Raw genomic sequence first — 19,963 nt, 5'->3', positions numbered from 1 at the left:
AAGGACGAGGGAGCTTGTCCATATCAGTGAACGGTTGAACTATGACTCCACAACCAAGACGGTCCCCAACCAATCTTGCCAAGATTTTTCTTTTCTTTTCTTTTCCTCCTGTAGCTTCCTCTACTTTGAATGATGGAAATGCCCTCATCCTCAAGGATGACTCAGAAGTAAACAGAGCAGTACCGAGTGCAAGAAAGGCTTCCTGCCTCAAAGCCTTTTAGTCTCTCCATAGGCCTGGGGTGGACAACCAGGCTTCTGTAAGTTTAAAAACCACACAGGTGGTTCTCACACAAGAGTTCAACCTATAACCCGCTGACTATTGAGCAAATTTTACTTTGTTCCATATGTCGTCAGCAACAACTTATAATATTCAACTGCTACTGCTAAGTCACTTCAGTCGTGTCCAACTCTGTGCGACCCCATAGACGGCAGCCCACCAGGCTCCCTCGTCCCTGGGATTCTCCAGGCAAGAACACTGGAGTGAGTTGCCATTTCCTTCTCCAATGCATGAAAGTGAAAAGTGAAAGTGAAGTCGCTCAGTCGTGTCCAACTCTTAGTGACCCCATGGACTGCAGCCTACCAGGCTCCTCCGCCCATGGGATTTTCCAGGCAAGAGTACTGGAGTGGGGTGCCACTGCCTTCTCTGAATATTCAACTACTGAACATTTTTTTCTCTAGGCACAGACATACCCATACACACATTTTGCTTATGTATCCAGAGACTATTTATTTCTGGAGTGAATCATAAGAAATTGGTAACAAACTCATTTGAAATGCCAGCTTAGCTGCTTACTGTGTGACTAAAGCCACAATCTCTCTGAGCAAACTATAAAATAAACTAAGAGCATTAATGGGATATGAATACATGTAAATTAGCTAGACTACATTGCTGATTCCCTGAAAAAACATGGCATCTGTAATTATTATTAAGGGATAAGAGACCAACATAATAGTGTCTTCAGCCAGGAAATGACATAATCAAAATAATATCATAGGATAATTATTCTATTAGCTCTGTTTAATATAAAAGAAATCAGCAAGAAGGAAACAGGAATCTTCTTATACTGCTGGTGAGAGTATAAATTAGTACAACTCAAAAATATATATTTAAAAAAACACCTTTTATGAATTCCCTGGCAGACCAGTGGTTAGGACTCTGTGCTTCCACTGCAGAGGGTAAGCACTGAATCCCTGGTCTGGGAACTAATTTCCTGCATGCCTCAAGGCACAGCCAAAATTAAAGAAAAATTTTACTTAACATAAATAGAAACAACTTTTGACCCAGTAATTCTAGTTTATCCTACTGGGTAGAGAAATACATAGAGATTTTTACATTACAATGTTCTCTGTAGCATTATTTGTAATCACCAAAAAATAAACAAACAAAAAAATTAAATGTCTACCAATAGAAGATACTCATCTGATGGAGTATTATTAAGAAGCTGTTCAAGAAATATAGGTATTTAGATCTCTATGTGCTGTTAATAATGATCTTCAAAATGATAATATAAATTCATCAATAACTTAAACACAGAATTGCCATATGTTCTGGCAATTCCACTTCTGGGGACATCCCTAAAGGAACTGAAAAGAGGTGTTCAAACAAATACTTGTACATACATGCTCATAGCAGGACTACTCACAAGACCAAAAAGATGCAACCCAAATGTATAGCAACTGATAGACAGATAAATAAAATGTGGCATATCCACACCACAGAACATTATTCAGCCATAAACAGGAGGGGTGCACTGATACACACTACAATATGGATGAACCCTGAAAACACTGTGCTAAGTGAAGACAGCCAGGCACAAAGGCCACATGCTGTGTACTTCCATTCCTATGGAACATCCGGAAAAGGCAGATCCACAGAACAGGCCGGTGACTGCCAGGGCCTTGCGGAGAGGGGAAAATAGGGGAGTGACTGCTGAAGGTATGGAGGGTTTCCTTCGGGGGTAGGAAAATGTTCTGGAACTAGATGGTGGTGATGGCTGCACAACACTGTGAAAGTGCTGAGCGTCACTAATGTAGATTTACGTATATGTATTTTAGCACAATAGAAAAAAAAAAGGGATAAAAATATTAAGTGCAAAAAACAAGTGCAGAACCAGTTTCCCCAATATGACTCCTAAAGCAACTACTCTTTTAACAGTTCCCTCAGTATTTCTCCAGATTTAGTCTATGCACACACTGTTTGTTTACATATATATAGTATGGACATTTGCAGGATCATATACACATATGTATATACTTCTCCAAAGTATTTTAGCAGCTATTTTAAAAAATCCAAATGGAGCAAAGTACAACTCTAGGATGACCATCAATGCCTGTCATGATGGGCACTAGTAAAATGTCAAAATGAGCTTCAGTTCAGTTCAGTTCAGTCGCTCAGTCATGTCCGACTCTCTGCGACCCCATGAATCGCAGCACGCCAGGCCTCCCAGTCCATCACCAACTCCTGGAGTTCACTCAAACTCATGTCCATCAAGTCGGTGATGCCATCCAGCCATCTCATCCTCTGGCGCCCCCTTCTCCTCCTGCCCCCAATCCCTCCCAGCATCAGGGTCTTTTCCAATGAATCAACTCTTCACATGAAGTGGCCAAAGTACTGGAGTTTCACCTTTAGCATCATTGCTTCCAAAGAACACCCAGGACTGATCTCCTTCAGAATGGACTGCTTCGATCTCCTTACAGTCCAAGGGACTCTCAAGAGTCTTCTCCAACACCACAGTTCAAAAGCATCAATTCTTTGGCACTCAGCTTTCTTCCCAGTCCAACTCTCATATCCATACATGACCACTGGAAAAACCATAGCCTTGACTAGACGGACCTTTGTTGGCAAAGTAATGTCTCTGCTTTTGAATATGCTATCTAGGTTGGTCATAACTTTCCTTCCAAGGAGTAAGCGTCATTTAATTTCATGGCTGCAATCACCATCTGCAGCTTATAATAATTATTAATGTGCTTTTCCATATCATAGACCATATCTGAGATGTTAGTAACATTAAATCACTTCATATAATAGTAATTAAATTGTTATCAGGACTATGCAATCAAAATTAACAAGGGGACATAAAAGTTACCCCAAAATAGTACTCATTCATTCAAAACTCCTTACTTGGTGGCCAGCACCAAACACTATATATCTACTCCAAGGATTGTAGTCTTTCAATTATCTGAAACAATTGTTACTGATGTTAATGAGACACACAGGAAGAAACAATTTCCTCAGGTCCTAAATGGCCCCATAACCTCTAGGGTCCATGTACTAAGCAGTCTCTCCTGGAGAGATTTGGAAGGGTTAAGAGGTCCCTTAAGAACTTCAGTACCTAGAAAGGACAGGCACAAGAGAATACTCAGCTCCCCAAAGGATCCTACAAAAGGATCATTAAGGCAACTATTGTACTCTTTCCAGAGAAGGAAAATAAATCCATTGTATCCTACAGGGATCAAGAGACTTGCCACAACTACTATATCCAATGTTTATAACCTATAGGTACAATTTCAACTTTTCTGATCCACTGTGGTTCTTAGTACATTCAGGCTTGTGAAATCATATGTCTCATTATTTCACTTGGAAAATATGGTTAAGAATACTGGAGACCTGCGTAAGGAAAGATAAAGGAAAGCTAAGAAACTATAACATATTACAACCTGACTGACCGTAGCTATAACCTGGTTTCTGAGACTAAACATTCTCTAGTTCAATGGTCTTCCAGTTTTTTTGCTCATGTATCCCTGATAATAAAGTAATTTTAATCCCCAATTATATTTATATTCACCTACATATATATGTGTCTATACTAATATATTATATACATTGTTAAATAGATGCAAATCTTTTGAGTTAAAAAGAGGAAATAAAAATTACTTTTTAACATTTTAAATTTCATTTGTTAATGATATAAATTCTCTTTTTGTTCCTGTTAAAATTCACTTTAACAATATATTTTTAGTGAAATCAATGTGAATTCAATTTTTAAAAAAATTTTTTAATTCAAAAGATTTGCATCTATTTAACAATGTATGTAATATATATAGGGTTTGGTGCTTGCCACCAAGTAAGGAGTTGCTATATATAGCACTTCGTTATATACCAAGAGGTATTATATATTAATTCTCATTTTACAGATAATAAGATTGAACTTCGAAAGGTTATATAATCTGGCAAATGGCAAAACTAGTATGCAAAGCCTGATCTGTCTAACTCTAAAAACAGTGTTGTTAACCAATATATTACAAAAAAGGAAGCATTTAGAGAAAATAATTAATACTAAGGTGTGAGTCGGACACCAAGAATAAATGCTTCCAACCAATACGAATGTTATCTGCTTATCTCTAATTAACATCATTAGTTGTAATCTCTCTATGACTTAAGGTAAGTCCCTTAATTTATATGAATCTTAGTTTCCCCAATATGTAAACTGAGGGACTTGGACTAAGTGATCTTTAAGATGCTTTCAGCATTAAAATTCTAGGACTCCAGGCAGAACACAGAGAATTTTTAGGGCAGTGAAATACTGGTTGATACTATAATGGTAAATACATGTTTGATTTGTCCACATTCATAGAATACACAAACAAGAGTGAATCCTAATGTAAACTATGGACTTTAGATGATAATCATGTGTCCACGGAGGTCTGTCAATTGTACTACTCAGGTAGGGGATGTTGACAATGCAGAGCCTATGCATGTACAGGGCAGGAGGTACACAGAAAAAAACCTCTGTACCTTCTGCCCAACAGCACCCTGAACCTGAAACTGCCCTAAAATAACGTACAGAAAAACTGACTCAAATCTTTGAAGGCACAAATCTTTGAAGCAGAATAGCCAGACCTTTGCTGATCTCCACATTAGGCAGGTTGAAGATGTCAAGGTCCATCATCCCTCCTTTAGTCCCTTCTGAGAAGTCTAAAAGGACCAGTTTGTCTGCAATGCCCTGGACAGTGCAAAAAGAAAAAGAACAGTATTACACTGAACATGCCCGTTACGCAGTTGAAATTTATTCAGAGATGACAGTTAAAGAATGTATGTGTGTGTGTGTGTGTGTGTGTGTGTGTGTGTGTGTGTGTGTGTCTGCTCAGGTCCTCAGTTGTGTCCAACTCTTTGTGACACCATGGACTGTAGCCCACCAGGCTTCTCTGTCCATGGAATTTTTCAGGTAAGAATACTGGAACAAGTTGCCATTTCCTACTCTGGGGGATCTTCCCGACCTACAGCTGTTGCATCTCCTGCATTGGCAGGCAGATTCCTTGCCACTGCGCCACCTGGGAAGCCCAAAGAAGAACACACATAGGCCTTACACACTCTCTTATGAAGGAAGTAACACAACAGCAATAAAAGGGATATGCAAGCAAGAAAACAGTATCATGCACTTGAATGATGTGATTCTTTGGCTTAACTAAAAATTGTGTTCTGAAGGAGATCAGCCCTGGGATTTCTCTGGAGGGAATGATGCTGAAGCTGAAACTCCAGTACTTTGGCCACCTCATGCGAAGAGCTGACTCACTGGAAAAGACTCTGATGCTGGGAGGGATTGGGGGCAGGAGGAGAAGGGGACGACAGAGGATGAGATGGCTGGATGGCATCACTGACTCGATGGACTTGAGTTTGAGTGAACTCCAGGAGTTTGTGATGGACAGGGAGGCCTGGCGTGCTGCAATTCATGGGGTTGCAAAGAGTCGGACACGACTGAGCGACTGAACTGAACTGAACTGAAAAGGGTTTAAATAGAAAGTCTCAAATTGCAGGTTTCTTTTGATGGGATAATGAGTAATAAAGATGACACAGTACACTCAATATATTTGCTGTTGTTTTTGAGTTTGTTTTTGTTTTCATAACTTCCCATTCTAAAGAATCTAGAGTGATTTTTTGGTCTATTTTAGCACCATTGGTCATTTAGCATTTGGTTATTTTAGCACCATTTGGTCATTTCTAGCATGAAAGTCAACATTAATGCCAAGTTTCTCTAAAGAAAACAAAAAAGATAATAGACATAGAGCTAAAACAGAACCAATTATCATGCAGTTTTCTCTCCCAGAGATCTCATGGAAAATACTCCACATGCAGTAGACAGCTCCCTGGGTGCCATGGTGGGTTGACTGTTCATGATGGCATAGAAACTCCTGAGAGTCAATTTACCTTTGTGAGAGTCCTTTTTCCAAAAAGTATAGGACCTGGGCATCTCTCCTAACTTACAGCTTCTCAACCTTTAAGAAAGAGGTCATCATTTAATACATCAGTGAAGCACACTGATCCTGAGGGATACTTTTAAACTGCAGATCTGGAATAGGGCCTGAGATTAGGCATTTCTAATAAGATCTCAGATGATGCCAATGCCACACATTGGGTAGTAAGGATCTAGAATACAGGATCCATAAACAGAATGCCCAGCCTCAAACCCTGGGTCCTTTTATTAACAGTATGATTTGGGGCAAATTGGGTAACCTCCCTATGCCCTGGTTTCTCCACTTGTCAAACGACAGTAATGATAGTACCTAAGCCATAAGGTTGTTGCAAAAATGAATCAAGTGTTTAGAAGAGTGCCTGGTACCTAGCAAACACTTAGTAAAGGTTAGCTATTGCTGTGACCATCATTTCAACTACCGCCATTATTACGACCACTACTGCACTAGTGGAATATTGTTGCACTATTTGAATACTGAACCTCGCATCAAAATACTAACTTTTTTTCCTTCTGTTTTGCCTTTTTTGGGCCGCATGGGCATGTGGTATCTTTGTTCCCCAACCAAGGATCAAACTCGTACCTCTGCATTGGAAGTGCAGAGTCTTAACCACTGGCATGCCAGGGAATTCCTCAGAATACTAATGTTTAAAAGGAAAAACAGAAAAAACCTTCCATCTAGACAGTTCACAGACAAATACTGACAGTGAGACTTCTAACCATTAAATATGACTTTAAGGGGCCTTCTTGTGCTGTGCTGTGCTGTCCTGAGTCGCTCAGTCGTGTCCAGTTCTTTGCGATCCCATGGATTGCAGCCCGCCAGGCTCCTCTGTCCATGGGGATTCTCCAGGCAAGAATACTAGAGTGGGTTGCCATGCCCTCCTCCAGGGGATCTTCCCAACCCAGGGATCGGACCCAGGTCTCTCGCATTGCAGGTGGATTCTTTACCATCTAAGCCACCAGGTAAGCCCAAGAACAGGGTAGCCTATCCCTTCTCCAGGGGATCTTCCTGACCCAGGAATCAAACCAGGGTCTCCTGCATTGCAGGAGGATTCTTTATCAGCTGAGCTACCAGAGAAGCCCACTTACTACACTTACCAAATGCAAATAAAATCGATAAAACTCAGTACTGTTGTTGCTGCTGCTGCTGCTAACTCACCTCAGTCGTGTCCGACTCGGTGAGACCCCATAGACGGCAGCCCACTAGGCTCCCTCGTCCCTGGGATTCTCCAGGCAAGAACACTGGAGTGGGTTGCCATTTCCTTCTCCAATGCATGAAAGTGAAGTCGCTTAATCGTGTCCAACTCTTAGAGACCCCATGGACTGCAGCCCACCAGGCTCCTTCGTCCATGGGATTTTCCAGGCAAGAGTACTGGAGTGGGGTGCCACTGCCTTTTCCGACACTTACCAAAAGCAAGTAAAATTAATAAAACTCAGTACTGTTAAGGATGCCAAAATGAGGTTGATGTGTACATTGTTATTAGCAGCATAAATTACTTCTGCCTGTCTCAAGAGCAATCTAGCAATATATAGTAAGTGCCATAAAAACTATTCATGCCCTCTGACTCATAGTACTACTTTTGAGATTCTGTACACCTAAAAGAAAATTCAGACAAGAAAATAAGCAACTTCTAAGGCAATGTTTATAGAAATACTCTATTTAGTAACAAAAGATCTGCAAACATTTCAAATTCCAATTAAGAAGAAGAGTGCATTCAAATGGAGGATGGAGGAAATGAAACTATAATGTGCTACAAGTTAGCATATATTGTCCTGAATAGTCAGCTTTTAAAATCTTCTAGCGCCCTGGATACAATTTCACTCTTTGCTTAAGTAGAACCTACCTCCAAGACATAAGTGAATCTTAGATAGAAAGAGATGAATTTACATGTCAATCAATCAAATTTTAATAGAACAGAAACTCAAATACCAGCTACCAAACAAATATATCAAGGGAGAGCCAGTCTGTTTTGGGCTACATTGCTCAAATGCCACAGACATGCTATTACCACGACACTGGGGATACTGGGCTGGGGAGGGTCTTTTCAACTTCCCTGAAGGGAGATTTAAGCCTTTCTAAACATAATTTATATAGAAAAGATCCAGTAAAAAAGGATTGATGAAAAAATAGACAAATTTCAGACCACTGTAAAATATCAAATCAGGAACTATGATCCTAAAAGAAAGTGGAGTAATTACACTTTCAAGAAAAGGCAATTTAAGAAAATGTTAACTTTGGAAAGAGCTAAATTAAGTATTATATTAAATAAGAGTTTAATTAAAGCAGCATGACTCAGAAAACACAAAAGCATTTGTGACTAAGTCAGATGAGTGTCAACCTGAGGTTCCCTTGGATTAGGATGATGAGCCCATTGTTCAAACCAGGTTTTCAAAGCCTAGTTCATGTCTAACCACTAATTATGAAACAACATTACTAATGAGAGCTTTCAGCTGTTTTTTTGTCAACTTACTAAATTTATTTTAAGGCAAAATGAGGTTTTCCCACATGACAAAATGAAGCTATTATTTCTTGTGTGTTAAAACAGAAACTGCCTAAAAGTGTAGCAATATGACGTGTATTTATAACCATTATGCTTACGTACTTTGGCTGAAATTGCTAATGTGCAGGCAATTCCCAGTTCTCCACCTCCAACCACGGTAATTTTATTGACTGTTTTATTCTCACGATTTGCCCAGTTCTTTGAATTTATATCTGAGACACCTAAAAAGAAAAGCATTTTATCATAATTTAAAAATAATATCAAAAGTCTTTTTAGCATTTAAAAAAAACCCGAACTTTAATAACTTGGACAGAAAAGATGGTACTAGGCATTTCATACAGGCATTCAAAAATATTTTTGAACAAATGAAATGCAAGGAAGACAGGAATCTCATATTAAATACTTTACGCAGAGACTACCACTTTAAAAAGAAAATGTCTTTCTAAGCTTTAAAAAAAATAGGATTTCCATAATTTTGAAAAACATTGTGACTCTTACTGCTCTAGTCTACAATGCAAAAAAAATGTTTAAAACTTACTAAATTGTTGCAAGCATGGTTATTTTCCTTTGTCTTCAATGAAAAACAATGAGAATCACAGATTCTCTGGTCCAATATACTGAACGAGGCAAAAAGCTATGTACACATATAATGAAAAAGGTTTGGGATCATTAATATATATCAAGTGGTTTTGAACAAAACAAATTATTTTATTTGTCAGGATAAAAGTAATCTTTTACATTTTAAGAAACCATATTCATTGGAACTATATGGTAAACCTTATGATAAATACATAGGAATTTTTTGATCCAACACAATTATGTATATACAGAAGTATGTATTTATTTATAGAAATCAAATAGCAGAGAATAAAGGATATTAGTGAGAAACTGTAAACTCATAACGCTATTATTAACAGAAATACAAACCTTCAGTGATTTTTGCAATATAGGCTAGCAAGTCTATCTGCCGTGCCTCGTCAGATGATGAAAGAGAACACAGGGGAAGTTCGTCTTGAAATTTGGCAATCATTTCTTTAATTAGTCCAACAATGACAGATTTAGGCTACAGAATACACAAAGGGAAAAGTTATGCAGAAATTTTGCTAAGGAATACTACCTTATTAATCTATACATTGTTAGAGTTGGCCGAAAGAATATTAATGCTCTCATTTTTTGAAAACCCATACAAACCCATACAAAAATTACATAGTACTTTTAACTGGAAAATTTAATTCTTTTTAATTAAAAAATACAGGGAGAAGTGTTAAAACTACATCTCCAAAAATTGCAACAACAGTATAAATGTGTTTAGTAGTAGAGTACCTGTATGTGGGAACAGTCTTGTCTATCTGCCTTTCTAAAATTTTTTTATTTTTAAATAACTGCAGATTTACAGAAAAGCTGGCAAAAGAATAGTACAAAGAATTTTCATATGTTCTCCACTCAAGATTGCTCAAATTTTAACATTTTATCTCATGTGCTTTCTCAGTGCCTTTTCCTCTATTTTCTGAACCAACTGAGAATAAACTGAAGATACAACACCCCTTCACCCCAAATACTTTAGCATATATTTCCCAAATGAAAAAACAAAACACTGTCCTATACAGCCACTATCAAATAAGAAAATTACTGCTCATAAAATACTTATCTCATCCATTACTGCTTATTTGAACTGGTAAAACAACCTTAATGAAATGCACTTAACCTCTCTGAGCTTCAGTATTATTAGTAATATAATGTGAATAATAAATTCCAATAAATATGAGAAACAAATGAGCTAATGTATGCAAATTATGTTTTGAGTGTAAAATATATGTTTATTATTATTATAAGGAATACTTAAAGTGGTTTGCTCATTTTAAAAATTGCTTAATTCTTCGATCTGAGTTTCATTCTTTATAAAGACAAAGAAGCCATTAGAATAAAAACACTTAAATACTTTTAAAGACCAAGCAGATAATATAATATGTGAAGTTGTCAAGTGTAAGAAAATTTGGGGAGATGGTCACTGTGGCAAATTGGAAAGAGTACATGTACAGTCACTTAAATTTATATTAAGAACATAACAAAACAAAGCAAAACAAAACCTCTTTGCTGTTCAAACAAAATTCCGTAGGCCTAATGCTGCACACGGACTCTCTTGGGGAAAATGTCTGCAATCCTTAGCCTAAGTGACTTCCAGATTCCTTCTAGCTCCAAAACACTATACAATCATATTAATACTATACAATTGCAACCGCATGTGGGACTTAATGCAGTACTTTTTAAATCATAACTCATACTTTTTTGAAGTGAAATATAGCTGATTTACAATGTGGTGTTAGTTTCAGGTATACAGCAGAGTGAATCAGATATAGATATATAGATAGATTATAGACATAAGTATATCTATCTATCTAGTCTCTTCCAGATGCCTTTCATTATAGCTTATTACAAGATATTGAAATATAGGGCTTTCCTGGTGGCTCAGTGGTAAAGAATCTGCCTGCCAATGCAGGAGACACAGGTTCGAGCCCTGATCTGCTAAGACCCCACATGCCATGGAGCAACTGAGCACATGTGTTACAACTATTAAGCCTGTGCTCTAGAGCCCGGGAGCTGCAAGTACTGGCCACGTGACACAACTACCGAAGTCCGTGTGCTCTCGAGCCTGTGCTGCGTGCGCACCAAGAGAAGACGCCGCAACGAGAAGCTCGTGCCCTGCAGCTAGAGGGTATCACTGTATTAAGAAAGACCCGGCACAGCCAAAAATGAATAAATAAATAAACATTAAAAAAAGGATATTAAATATAGTTCTCTGTGCTATCCCGTAGATCTTTTTAACCTATTTTTATTTTTTGGCCACACAGCACTACATGTAGGATCTTAATTCCCTGACCCTGCATTGGAAGCGCAGAGTCTTAACCACTGGACCACCAGGGAAGTCTCTATGTATTTTATATATAGTAGTGTGTATCTGTTCATCCCAAACCCCTAATTTATCCCTCCATTCCCCCTAAATGTAACTCTTCTAAATAGGGCCATTTAAATAATGTAAAACTAGTTTTGGCTTATAATAAAGAGGTTCAGAAGAGTAAAGTGAAATTAACACTGTCTGAACTGAAACCAAGCACAACCTTGACTAGATTTTAGGACTACCTCTGAGTATTTATTAAACAAACTATGAAAAGAGATGCCAAAGTAAACCAGAAAGAGGAAATAGGGAAGATAAGTTCACACAACAGGGCGCAGATGTAAAAAAAAAAAAAAAAAAGTAGTTTTTTGTTTAAAAGAGTAAAAATGGATGAAGGAGATAGGCAATTCAAAAATGAAGAAACATACATGATAAATAAATACATGATAAGATTTCAATTTCTCAAGTAACCAAAAAACTAAGCATTAAGGTTAAGACATCAATTTTGTTCTTCCAACTAACAAATTTTTATCATGCCCTAGGGAAAACCACTAGACCATTCAGGTATGACCTAAATCAAATCCCTTACGATTATACAGTGGAAGTGACAAATAGATTCAAGGAATTAGATCTAATAGAGTGCCTGAAGAACTATGGATGGAGGTTCATGACACTGCACAGGAGGCAGTGATCAAGACCATCCCCAAGAAAAAGAAACACAAAAGGCAAAATGGTTCTCTGAGGAGGCCTTACAAATAGCTGAGAAAAGAAGAGAAGCGAAAGGCAAAGGAGAAAAGGAAAGATATAAGCATCTGAATTCAGAGTTCCAAAGAATAGCAAGGAGAGATAAGAAAGCCTTCCTCAATGATCAATGCAAAGAAATAAAGGAAAACAATAGAATGGGAAAAACTAGACATAAGAAAGACTATCTCTTCAAGAAAATGAGAGATAACAAGAGAATATTTCATGCAAAGATGGACACAATAAAGGACAGAAATGGTATGGACCTAACAGAAGCAGAAGATATTAAGAAGAGGGGGCAAGAATACACAGAACTGTACAAAAAAGATCTTCATGACCCACAATACCATGATGGTGTGATCACTCACCTAGAGCCAGCCAGACATCCTGGAATGCAAAGTCAAATGGGCCTTAGGAAGCATCACTATGAACAAAGCCAGTGGAGGTGATGCAATTCCAGTTGAGCTATTTCAAATCCTAAAAGATGATGCTGTGAAAGTACTGCACTCAATATGCCAGAAATTTGGAAAACTCAGCAGTGGCCACAGGACTGGAAAAGGTCAGTTTTCATTCCAATCCCAAAGAAAGGCAATGCCAGAGAATGCTCAAACTACCCCACAACTGCACTCACCTCACACACTAGCAAAGTAATGTTCAAAATTCTCCAAGCCAGGCTTCAACAGTACATAAAACGAGAACTTCTAGACATTCAAGCTGGATTTAGAAAAGGCAGAAGAACCAGGGATCAGATTGCCAACATCCGCTGGATCATCAAAAAAGTAAGAGAGTTCCGGGAAAACATCTACTTCTGCTTTATTGACTAGGCCAAAACCTTTGATTGTGTGGATCAAAACAAACTGAAAAATTCTTAAAGAGATGGGAATACCAGACCACCTTACCTACCTCCAGAGAAGTCTGTATGCAGGTCAAGAAGCAAGTTAGAACTGGACATGGAAAAACAGACTGGTTCCAAATCAAGGCTGTATATTGTCACCCTGCTTATTTAACTTATATGCAGAGTACATCATGAGAAATGCCAGGCTGGATGAAGCAGAATCTGGAACCAAGATTACCGGGAGAAATATCAATAACCTCAGATACGCAGATGACACCACCCTTATGGCAGAAAGTGAAGAAGAACTAAAGAGCCTCTTGATGAATGTAAAAGAGGAGAGAGAAAATGCTGGCTTAAAACTCAACATTCAGAAAACTAATATCATGGCATCCGGTCCCACCACTTCATGGCAAATAGATGGGGAAACAATGGAAACAGTGAGAGACTTTATTTTGCGGGGCTCCAAAATCACTCCAGATGGTGAATGCAGCCAAGAAATTAAAAGACGCTTGCTGCTTGGAAGAAAAGTTATGACCAACCTAGACGGCATATTAAAAAGCAGAGACATTACTTTGCCAACAAAGGTCCATCTAGTCAAGGCTATGGTTTTTCCAGTAGCCATGTATGGATGTGAGAGTTGGACCATAAAGAAAGCTGAGTGCCAAGAATTGATGCTTTTGAAGTGTGGTGTTGGAGAAGACTCTTGAAAGTCAGTTGGACTGCAAGGAGATCCAAGTCCATCCTAAAGGAAATCAGTCCTGAATATTCATTGGAAGGACTGATGTTGAAGCTAAAACTCCAATACTTTGGCCACCTGATGCAAAGAACTGACTAACTGGAAAAGACCCTGATGCTGGGAAAGACTGAAGGCAGGAGGAGAAGGGGCTGATAGAGGATAAGATGGTTTGGATGGCATCACCGACTCAAGGGACATGAGTGTGAGCAAGCTCCAGGAGTTGGTGATAGACAGGGAAGCCTGGCATGCTGCAGTCCATGGGGTTGCAAAGGGGCAGACACAACTGAGCGACTGAACTGAACTGAATTCATCACATTTAACTGGTAATTTTATTATTTAAATCACCAAGAAACACAAATAATCTACAAGTTCATCAAGTAAACTCCCCATCTAAACTCCACTACTGACAATTTGGTGTGCATCTTTTCCTTTTCTCTTTTTTTTCCTTCTTTTTAGAAGTTTTCTTTATATGAAAAATACAGAAAACCGTAAAACAAAGTGAAATGCATCCAGTTGCACACCCTTTTACAGTACATATACAAAATAAGAAATGATAATTCTAACACCACCCTATACTTCAACCTCACTCCTCTCTGATATCCCTGTCCTACAACTTTCTCAGTATATACAAATATATTATAAATTCTTTTCATAAAAGTTTTACTTACAAAACTGAGAGTATATTCTATATCCATAATAAATAATAATAATAATAAATGAACCATAGGGATAAGCCAAAGCTTGTTTTGTTTTAAAGATAATACCTTCTTTTATAGCATCCTTTAGAGCAAGGGTGCTATAAACCAGATACCCTCCTTCACTGATTTCTATAAATGGCAGAATCATAAGATTGTGTCTACTTCTTGGAAGCCAATTTAGGGAAATATAAGAATAGCCTTCAAAACATTTTAAAACTTTGATCCAATAATTCCATTCCTAGAGATTTATCATTAGAAAATTATTAAAGATTTATAAGATATACAAACAATTTATATTTACAAATATTTATATTTAAGGATGCTCATCATTAAATTTCTAACAAAGCAATCTACAAATATATCATGCAATATCCTAATGCTGGATCATCAGGCAACCATACTGTCTAATATGGAAAAACGCTTAATATAATGATAGATGAAATATGTAGAATGCGTAATCTGAGGGTTTCTTTTTGTTTTGTGTTTTAAACCTAGGCCATATTTTTTTATTTTTTTACTTTGATTTATCTATTTATTTGGCCGTGTCCCATGGCACGCAGGATTAGTGCCCTGAAACTGTGCTCCCTGCAGTGGAAGCTTGGAGTCTTACCCACCAGACTCCAGGGAAGTCCTTGTGAGGGCTTATAAAAGATATAAACTAGTTTCATGAATCATCGGGGTGAATTTTTAAAACTTAACACTCAGTTAAAACAAGGCATGTAATAAAAGATTATACACAATATGATTAAATTTACATAAAGGTTAAAAACAGGCAAAGCTACAAATAAATACACCTATTACACAAGAATCTTTACAAGGGAGGAACTAGGAAATAATGCCTCAATATTTTGCTAATAGTTCTTCATTTGCTTTATCAAACAGCAAACGACTGTAAAAAGACAGGGAGTAAACAATGGTTGGCTCCCAGACTTGGAGAGAGCAGATTCAAGCAGGCTGCTGTCACCAGGGTGCTGGGACTTGGGTGACCCCCTGGGAGTTCAATTTCAAATTATTTTTCAAGACCATAAGAAGAATATCACTGAAAGAAAATTCAGTAACTTATTTGTACCATCAGTATCAAAGATAAACATTCAGAAAAATAAAAATTTTCAAAAGAAAATCCAAATTGATCTTACATGGCTCCAGTTTTGGAGATAGGGCAAGTATATTCTGCCTTGAGCATCCACATGCTTTCCAACTAAGATTCCCATATTTGCAGTTGGTTTTAAGAAGCAAATGGGGGGAGCAAAAGGGTGAGAATCCAAAATCCACAAACGAATAGGTATGTTATATGTATTACCTATTTGAGACAAAACAAACACATCTTCAAACAATAATGAAAAGCACATGTTACATTTACGGTGTAGCTACGTGGCATTTTAAGACACAAGTCTAGTCAAATATATAGATAAAGGCTTTATGTAAACTGAGGCCTATTTCCCTATATTCATCCACATTCACATCGGAAATATGTTTCCATTAAAGGACCAGCATAACATTTGAGGAAAATTAATCAAGACAATGGCCAGCTTATTCAATTCAATCCAGTAAATATGTATAGGACCTACTGTACTAGGAGTATGGGATACAACTTTTTCTCTATGTAACATTCTTTGCTCCACCCAAGTTATTTGTCTACAAGTCTATATCCCCTTTAACACTATAAACGTCTAGAGGCGATTATATATTATTCATTCCCATGTTCCCTACTACAGTGCTTAACATATTGGATGCTCAATAAAAGTTTCTTATATAAATAATGAATGAATGAATGAACAAATGAAAGATGAATTTGAGACTAGCCCTCAAGGTGCTCATTAATTAAAGGTACTATAATATACAAGCTGGGTTAGATACACAGAACTCAGAGCTGAAAATAACCTTAACAGTCACCTCGTTCAGTGGCTCTTAAATTTTAGTGCACTGAGATAGGAATCCAAGTGAAAGCTCCTCCATGTACATGTACCATGTAACGTGCTATGTAACCATGTACATCATGCCTCATTTCAGTTCAGTTCAGTCGCTCAGTCGTGTCTGACTCTTTGCAACCCCATGGACTGCAGGACGCCAGGCCTCCCTGTCCATCCCCAACTCCCGGAGCTTACTCAAACTCATGTCCATTGAGTCATCCAACCATCTCATCCTCTGTCATCCCCTTCTTCTCCTGCCTTCAATCTCTGCCAGCATCATCGTCTTTTCTAGTGAGTCGGTTCTTCGCATCAGGTGTGAGAGCCAAAATCTCTGACTGCTTTGGTTTAGAGGAAGCCCAAAGCTAAACTCAAGTGCAAAAACTAACCTTAAACTAGAAATCTGATCAATTACCTTAACCCTTCCATTGGATCTCCTGATATTTGTTCCTGCTTTCATAGTCTTACTGCATATGTTTTTCAGTGTATTTCAAACATGGCTGCTCAGGAGCAAGAATGCCTAGGTTCAAATCCTAGTTGCACACATTATTAGTTATAGGATTTTAGGCAAGTTACTTAATTTCTCTGTGCCTCAATTCCTTCCTATACAAAAAAGAGTAATAAAAGCTCCTACTTCATAGGACTGTTATGGATAAAATCAACTAAGTTACATAAAATGCTTAGAATAGTACATGACATGGTAAATACCATGTTGCGCTCAGTTGCTAAGTCATGCCTGACTCTGTGACCACATGGACTACAGTCCGCCAGGCTTTTCTGTCCATGGGATCCCAGGTAAGAATACTGAAGTGGGTTACCATTTCCTTTTCCAGGAGATCCTCCCAACCCAGAGATTAAACCCGCAATTCCTGCATTGGCAGGAGGATTCTTTACCACCAAGCCACATGGGAAGCACAGTAAGTACCATGATGGTTTGGCAATTTTTTAAATTTTCTTCAAACCCATTTTGGAAATAAGCAAGGTATAAATAAAAAGTTGTCTCCTCTACTGAAGAAATCTTTTCTCACTAAGGAAATCCTCTACTGTTTTTCATCTTTCTTCCTTCTCCCCTAAGCACAATGATACTCAGCTCTGCCTGTGTATTACAAACTCTTTAGGAACTCTGAAATATACCAATACCCAGTCCTAGCCCCCCAAGTTTATGATTCAATGGGACCAGGTCTGGACAACATTTTTTAAAAGCTTCCCATGTAATTCTAAAGGACTGAAAGTCAGTACATAATAGAAATGTCCTGGTATGATTTTTACTATTTTATATCAGCAGTTCTCAGAACCATATTCCTCTTCTAACTTTATTGAAGTATTTTAAAATTTTGTTTTTATTTGGGTATAACTGACATATAACACATTTGTTTCAGGTATACAACATAATGATTCAATATTTCTATATACTGCAAAATAATCGCCACAATAAGTCTAGTTACACCAGACACCATACACAGTATCTAAGTACTTACAGTATGGGAACAGACACAGCTGTTGGTCCAAACTTAACTTTATGATTATAAAGTCATGTGATCACAGCACCACAAAATGACTGACAAGTACTGAGACACATCGTCACATCCCTCCAGAATTCACTCTAACATTATATACTCTAGACCAGTGTTTTTCAAAGGCTGGTCACAATCAATAGCTCGTGAAATTAATTTAGTGGACTGCAAACAATAAAATTTTTAAATGGAATCAAACAGAAAAATACAATGGCAGGTAGTATGGAATTTTAGTTATATACATATATAACTATGCATAGAAAAGTATTTCTTACTGTGGATCACAATCAAACATTTACAAGCCACTCTTTAGGCCATGCAATTTTTTTGTTTTAGAGTGGTAGTCCCAATTTCAATGGAGCCGTTTTCTAATGTTAATCGCTACCCTTTAAAGAAAAGGAAACTAATGTCTACTGAAGTTATCTTCCTGGTTGATCAAGGTTCTGCTGCCTCCATCAATGCCCCTCGCCAGCAGCATTTATGCATTTTAATATCACACTCATGACAAAGCACATGTGAGCCTGATTCCCATGGCATCCGGTCCCGTCACTTCATGGCAAATAGATGGGGAAACAGTGGAAACAGTGACAGACTTTATTATTTAGGGCTCCAAAATCACTGCAGATGGTTGACTGCAGCCACGAAATTAAGACATTTGCTCCTTGGAAGAAAAGTTATGACCAACCTAGACAACATATTAAAAAGCAGAGACATTACTTTGCCAACAAAGGTCTGTCTAGTCAAAGTTCACTGTTTTTCCAGTAGTCATGTATGGATGTGAGAGTTGTACTATAAAGAAACCTGAGCACTGAAGAATTGATGCTTTTGAACTATGGTGTTAGAGAAGACTCTTGAGAGTCCCTTGGTCTGCAAGGAGATCCAACCAGTCCATCCTAAAGGAAATCAGTCCTGAATATTCATTGGAAGGACTGATGCTGAAGCTGAACCTCCAAAACTCTGGCCACCTGATGCGAAAAGCTGACTCATTTGAAAAGACCCTGACGCTGGGAAAGATTGAAGGCGGGAGGAGAAGGGGACGACAGGGGATGAGATGGCTGGATGGCATCACTGACTCAATGGACATGAGTTTGAGTAAACTCTGGGAGTTGGTGATGGACAGGGAGGCCTGGCGTGCTGCAGTCCATGGGGTTGCAGAGTCGGACATGACTTAGTAACTGAACTGAACTTGTAAGATTTCACTACTGGTATTCTCTCTGCCCTTCTTTCTTCTTTCTCATTCCTTTTTGTCAGCAAATGCCCTGCCTCCTAGCCTGCCCATTTACTTTCAAGTAATTCATTACCGAAGATTCAGAACTCCTGGTAAAGTCCTTGGATTAAAAGTAATTATATCATAAGAAAATAATTTGAGTTAGCTGTAAATAAAGTTCAGATGGGTATGATACACATCTCTAAAGAATGGGTGAATGAAGAAAAAGTTTATCACAACCTTGACACAATATGGAGGGATAAGAAATAATCCAAAAAATTTCTGCAGGTATATATTAGGAAATATCAACAGAAGATTCACCTGCAGATTAGCACTGGGTAATGGGAGGTTAGATATAAGCTTAACCTCATCTTTTCTCAACTGTTTGAATTTTTTTAGCATAAACATGTATTTTTAAAAATTTTATTTTGATAAGACTTGGCCTCTATTTTAAAATTTTTTATTTATTTATTTTTGGCTGTGCTGGGTCTTTCTTGCTGCACAGCTTTTCTCTAATTGCTGTGAGTGGTTGCAGTGCACGGGCTTCTCACTGAGGTGGCTTCTCTTAGAGCACAGGCGCTAAGGCGCTTGGTCTTCAATAGTTGTGGCACATGGGCTCAGTAGTTCCCAGGCTCTACAGCACAGGCTCAACAGTTGTAGGGCATGGGCTTAGCTGTCCTCAGCATGTGGGATCTTCCCTGATGAGGCAACAAACCCGTGTCTCCTGCACTGGCAGGTGGATT

The 19,963-nt window shown here is 38.1% G+C and overlaps 1 protein-coding gene across 9 annotated transcripts in view; it reads right to left on the bottom strand.

Annotated features, from left to right (window-relative positions):
- Nucleotides 1-19,963, bottom strand: part of UEVLD (UEV and lactate/malate dehyrogenase domains) — a 58,092-nt gene that overhangs the window by 21,614 nt on the left and 16,515 nt on the right. For 7 of the 9 annotated variants that reach the window (XM_044943500.2, XM_006056069.4, XM_006056071.4 and 4 more), the window contains 4 exons: nucleotides 15,729-15,892; nucleotides 9,617-9,752; nucleotides 8,792-8,910; nucleotides 4,841-4,943 (listed from right to left, as the gene is read on the bottom strand). In XM_044943500.2, coding sequence (XP_044799435.2) covers nucleotides 4,841-4,943; nucleotides 8,792-8,910; nucleotides 9,617-9,752; nucleotides 15,729-15,892 — 522 coding nt within the window. The remainder of the gene's footprint in view (nucleotides 1-4,840; nucleotides 4,944-8,791; nucleotides 8,911-9,616; nucleotides 9,753-15,728; nucleotides 15,893-19,963) is intronic. The other 2 variants (XM_044943499.2, XM_044943501.2) reach the window with 2 other exon arrangements.

Source organism: Bubalus bubalis, chromosome 5, assembly GCF_019923935.1.
Source record: "Bubalus bubalis isolate 160015118507 breed Murrah chromosome 5, NDDB_SH_1, whole genome shotgun sequence".
NCBI lineage: Eukaryota > Metazoa > Chordata > Mammalia > Artiodactyla > Bovidae > Bubalus > Bubalus bubalis.
This window is presented reverse-complemented; position numbering and strand designations above follow the sequence as displayed.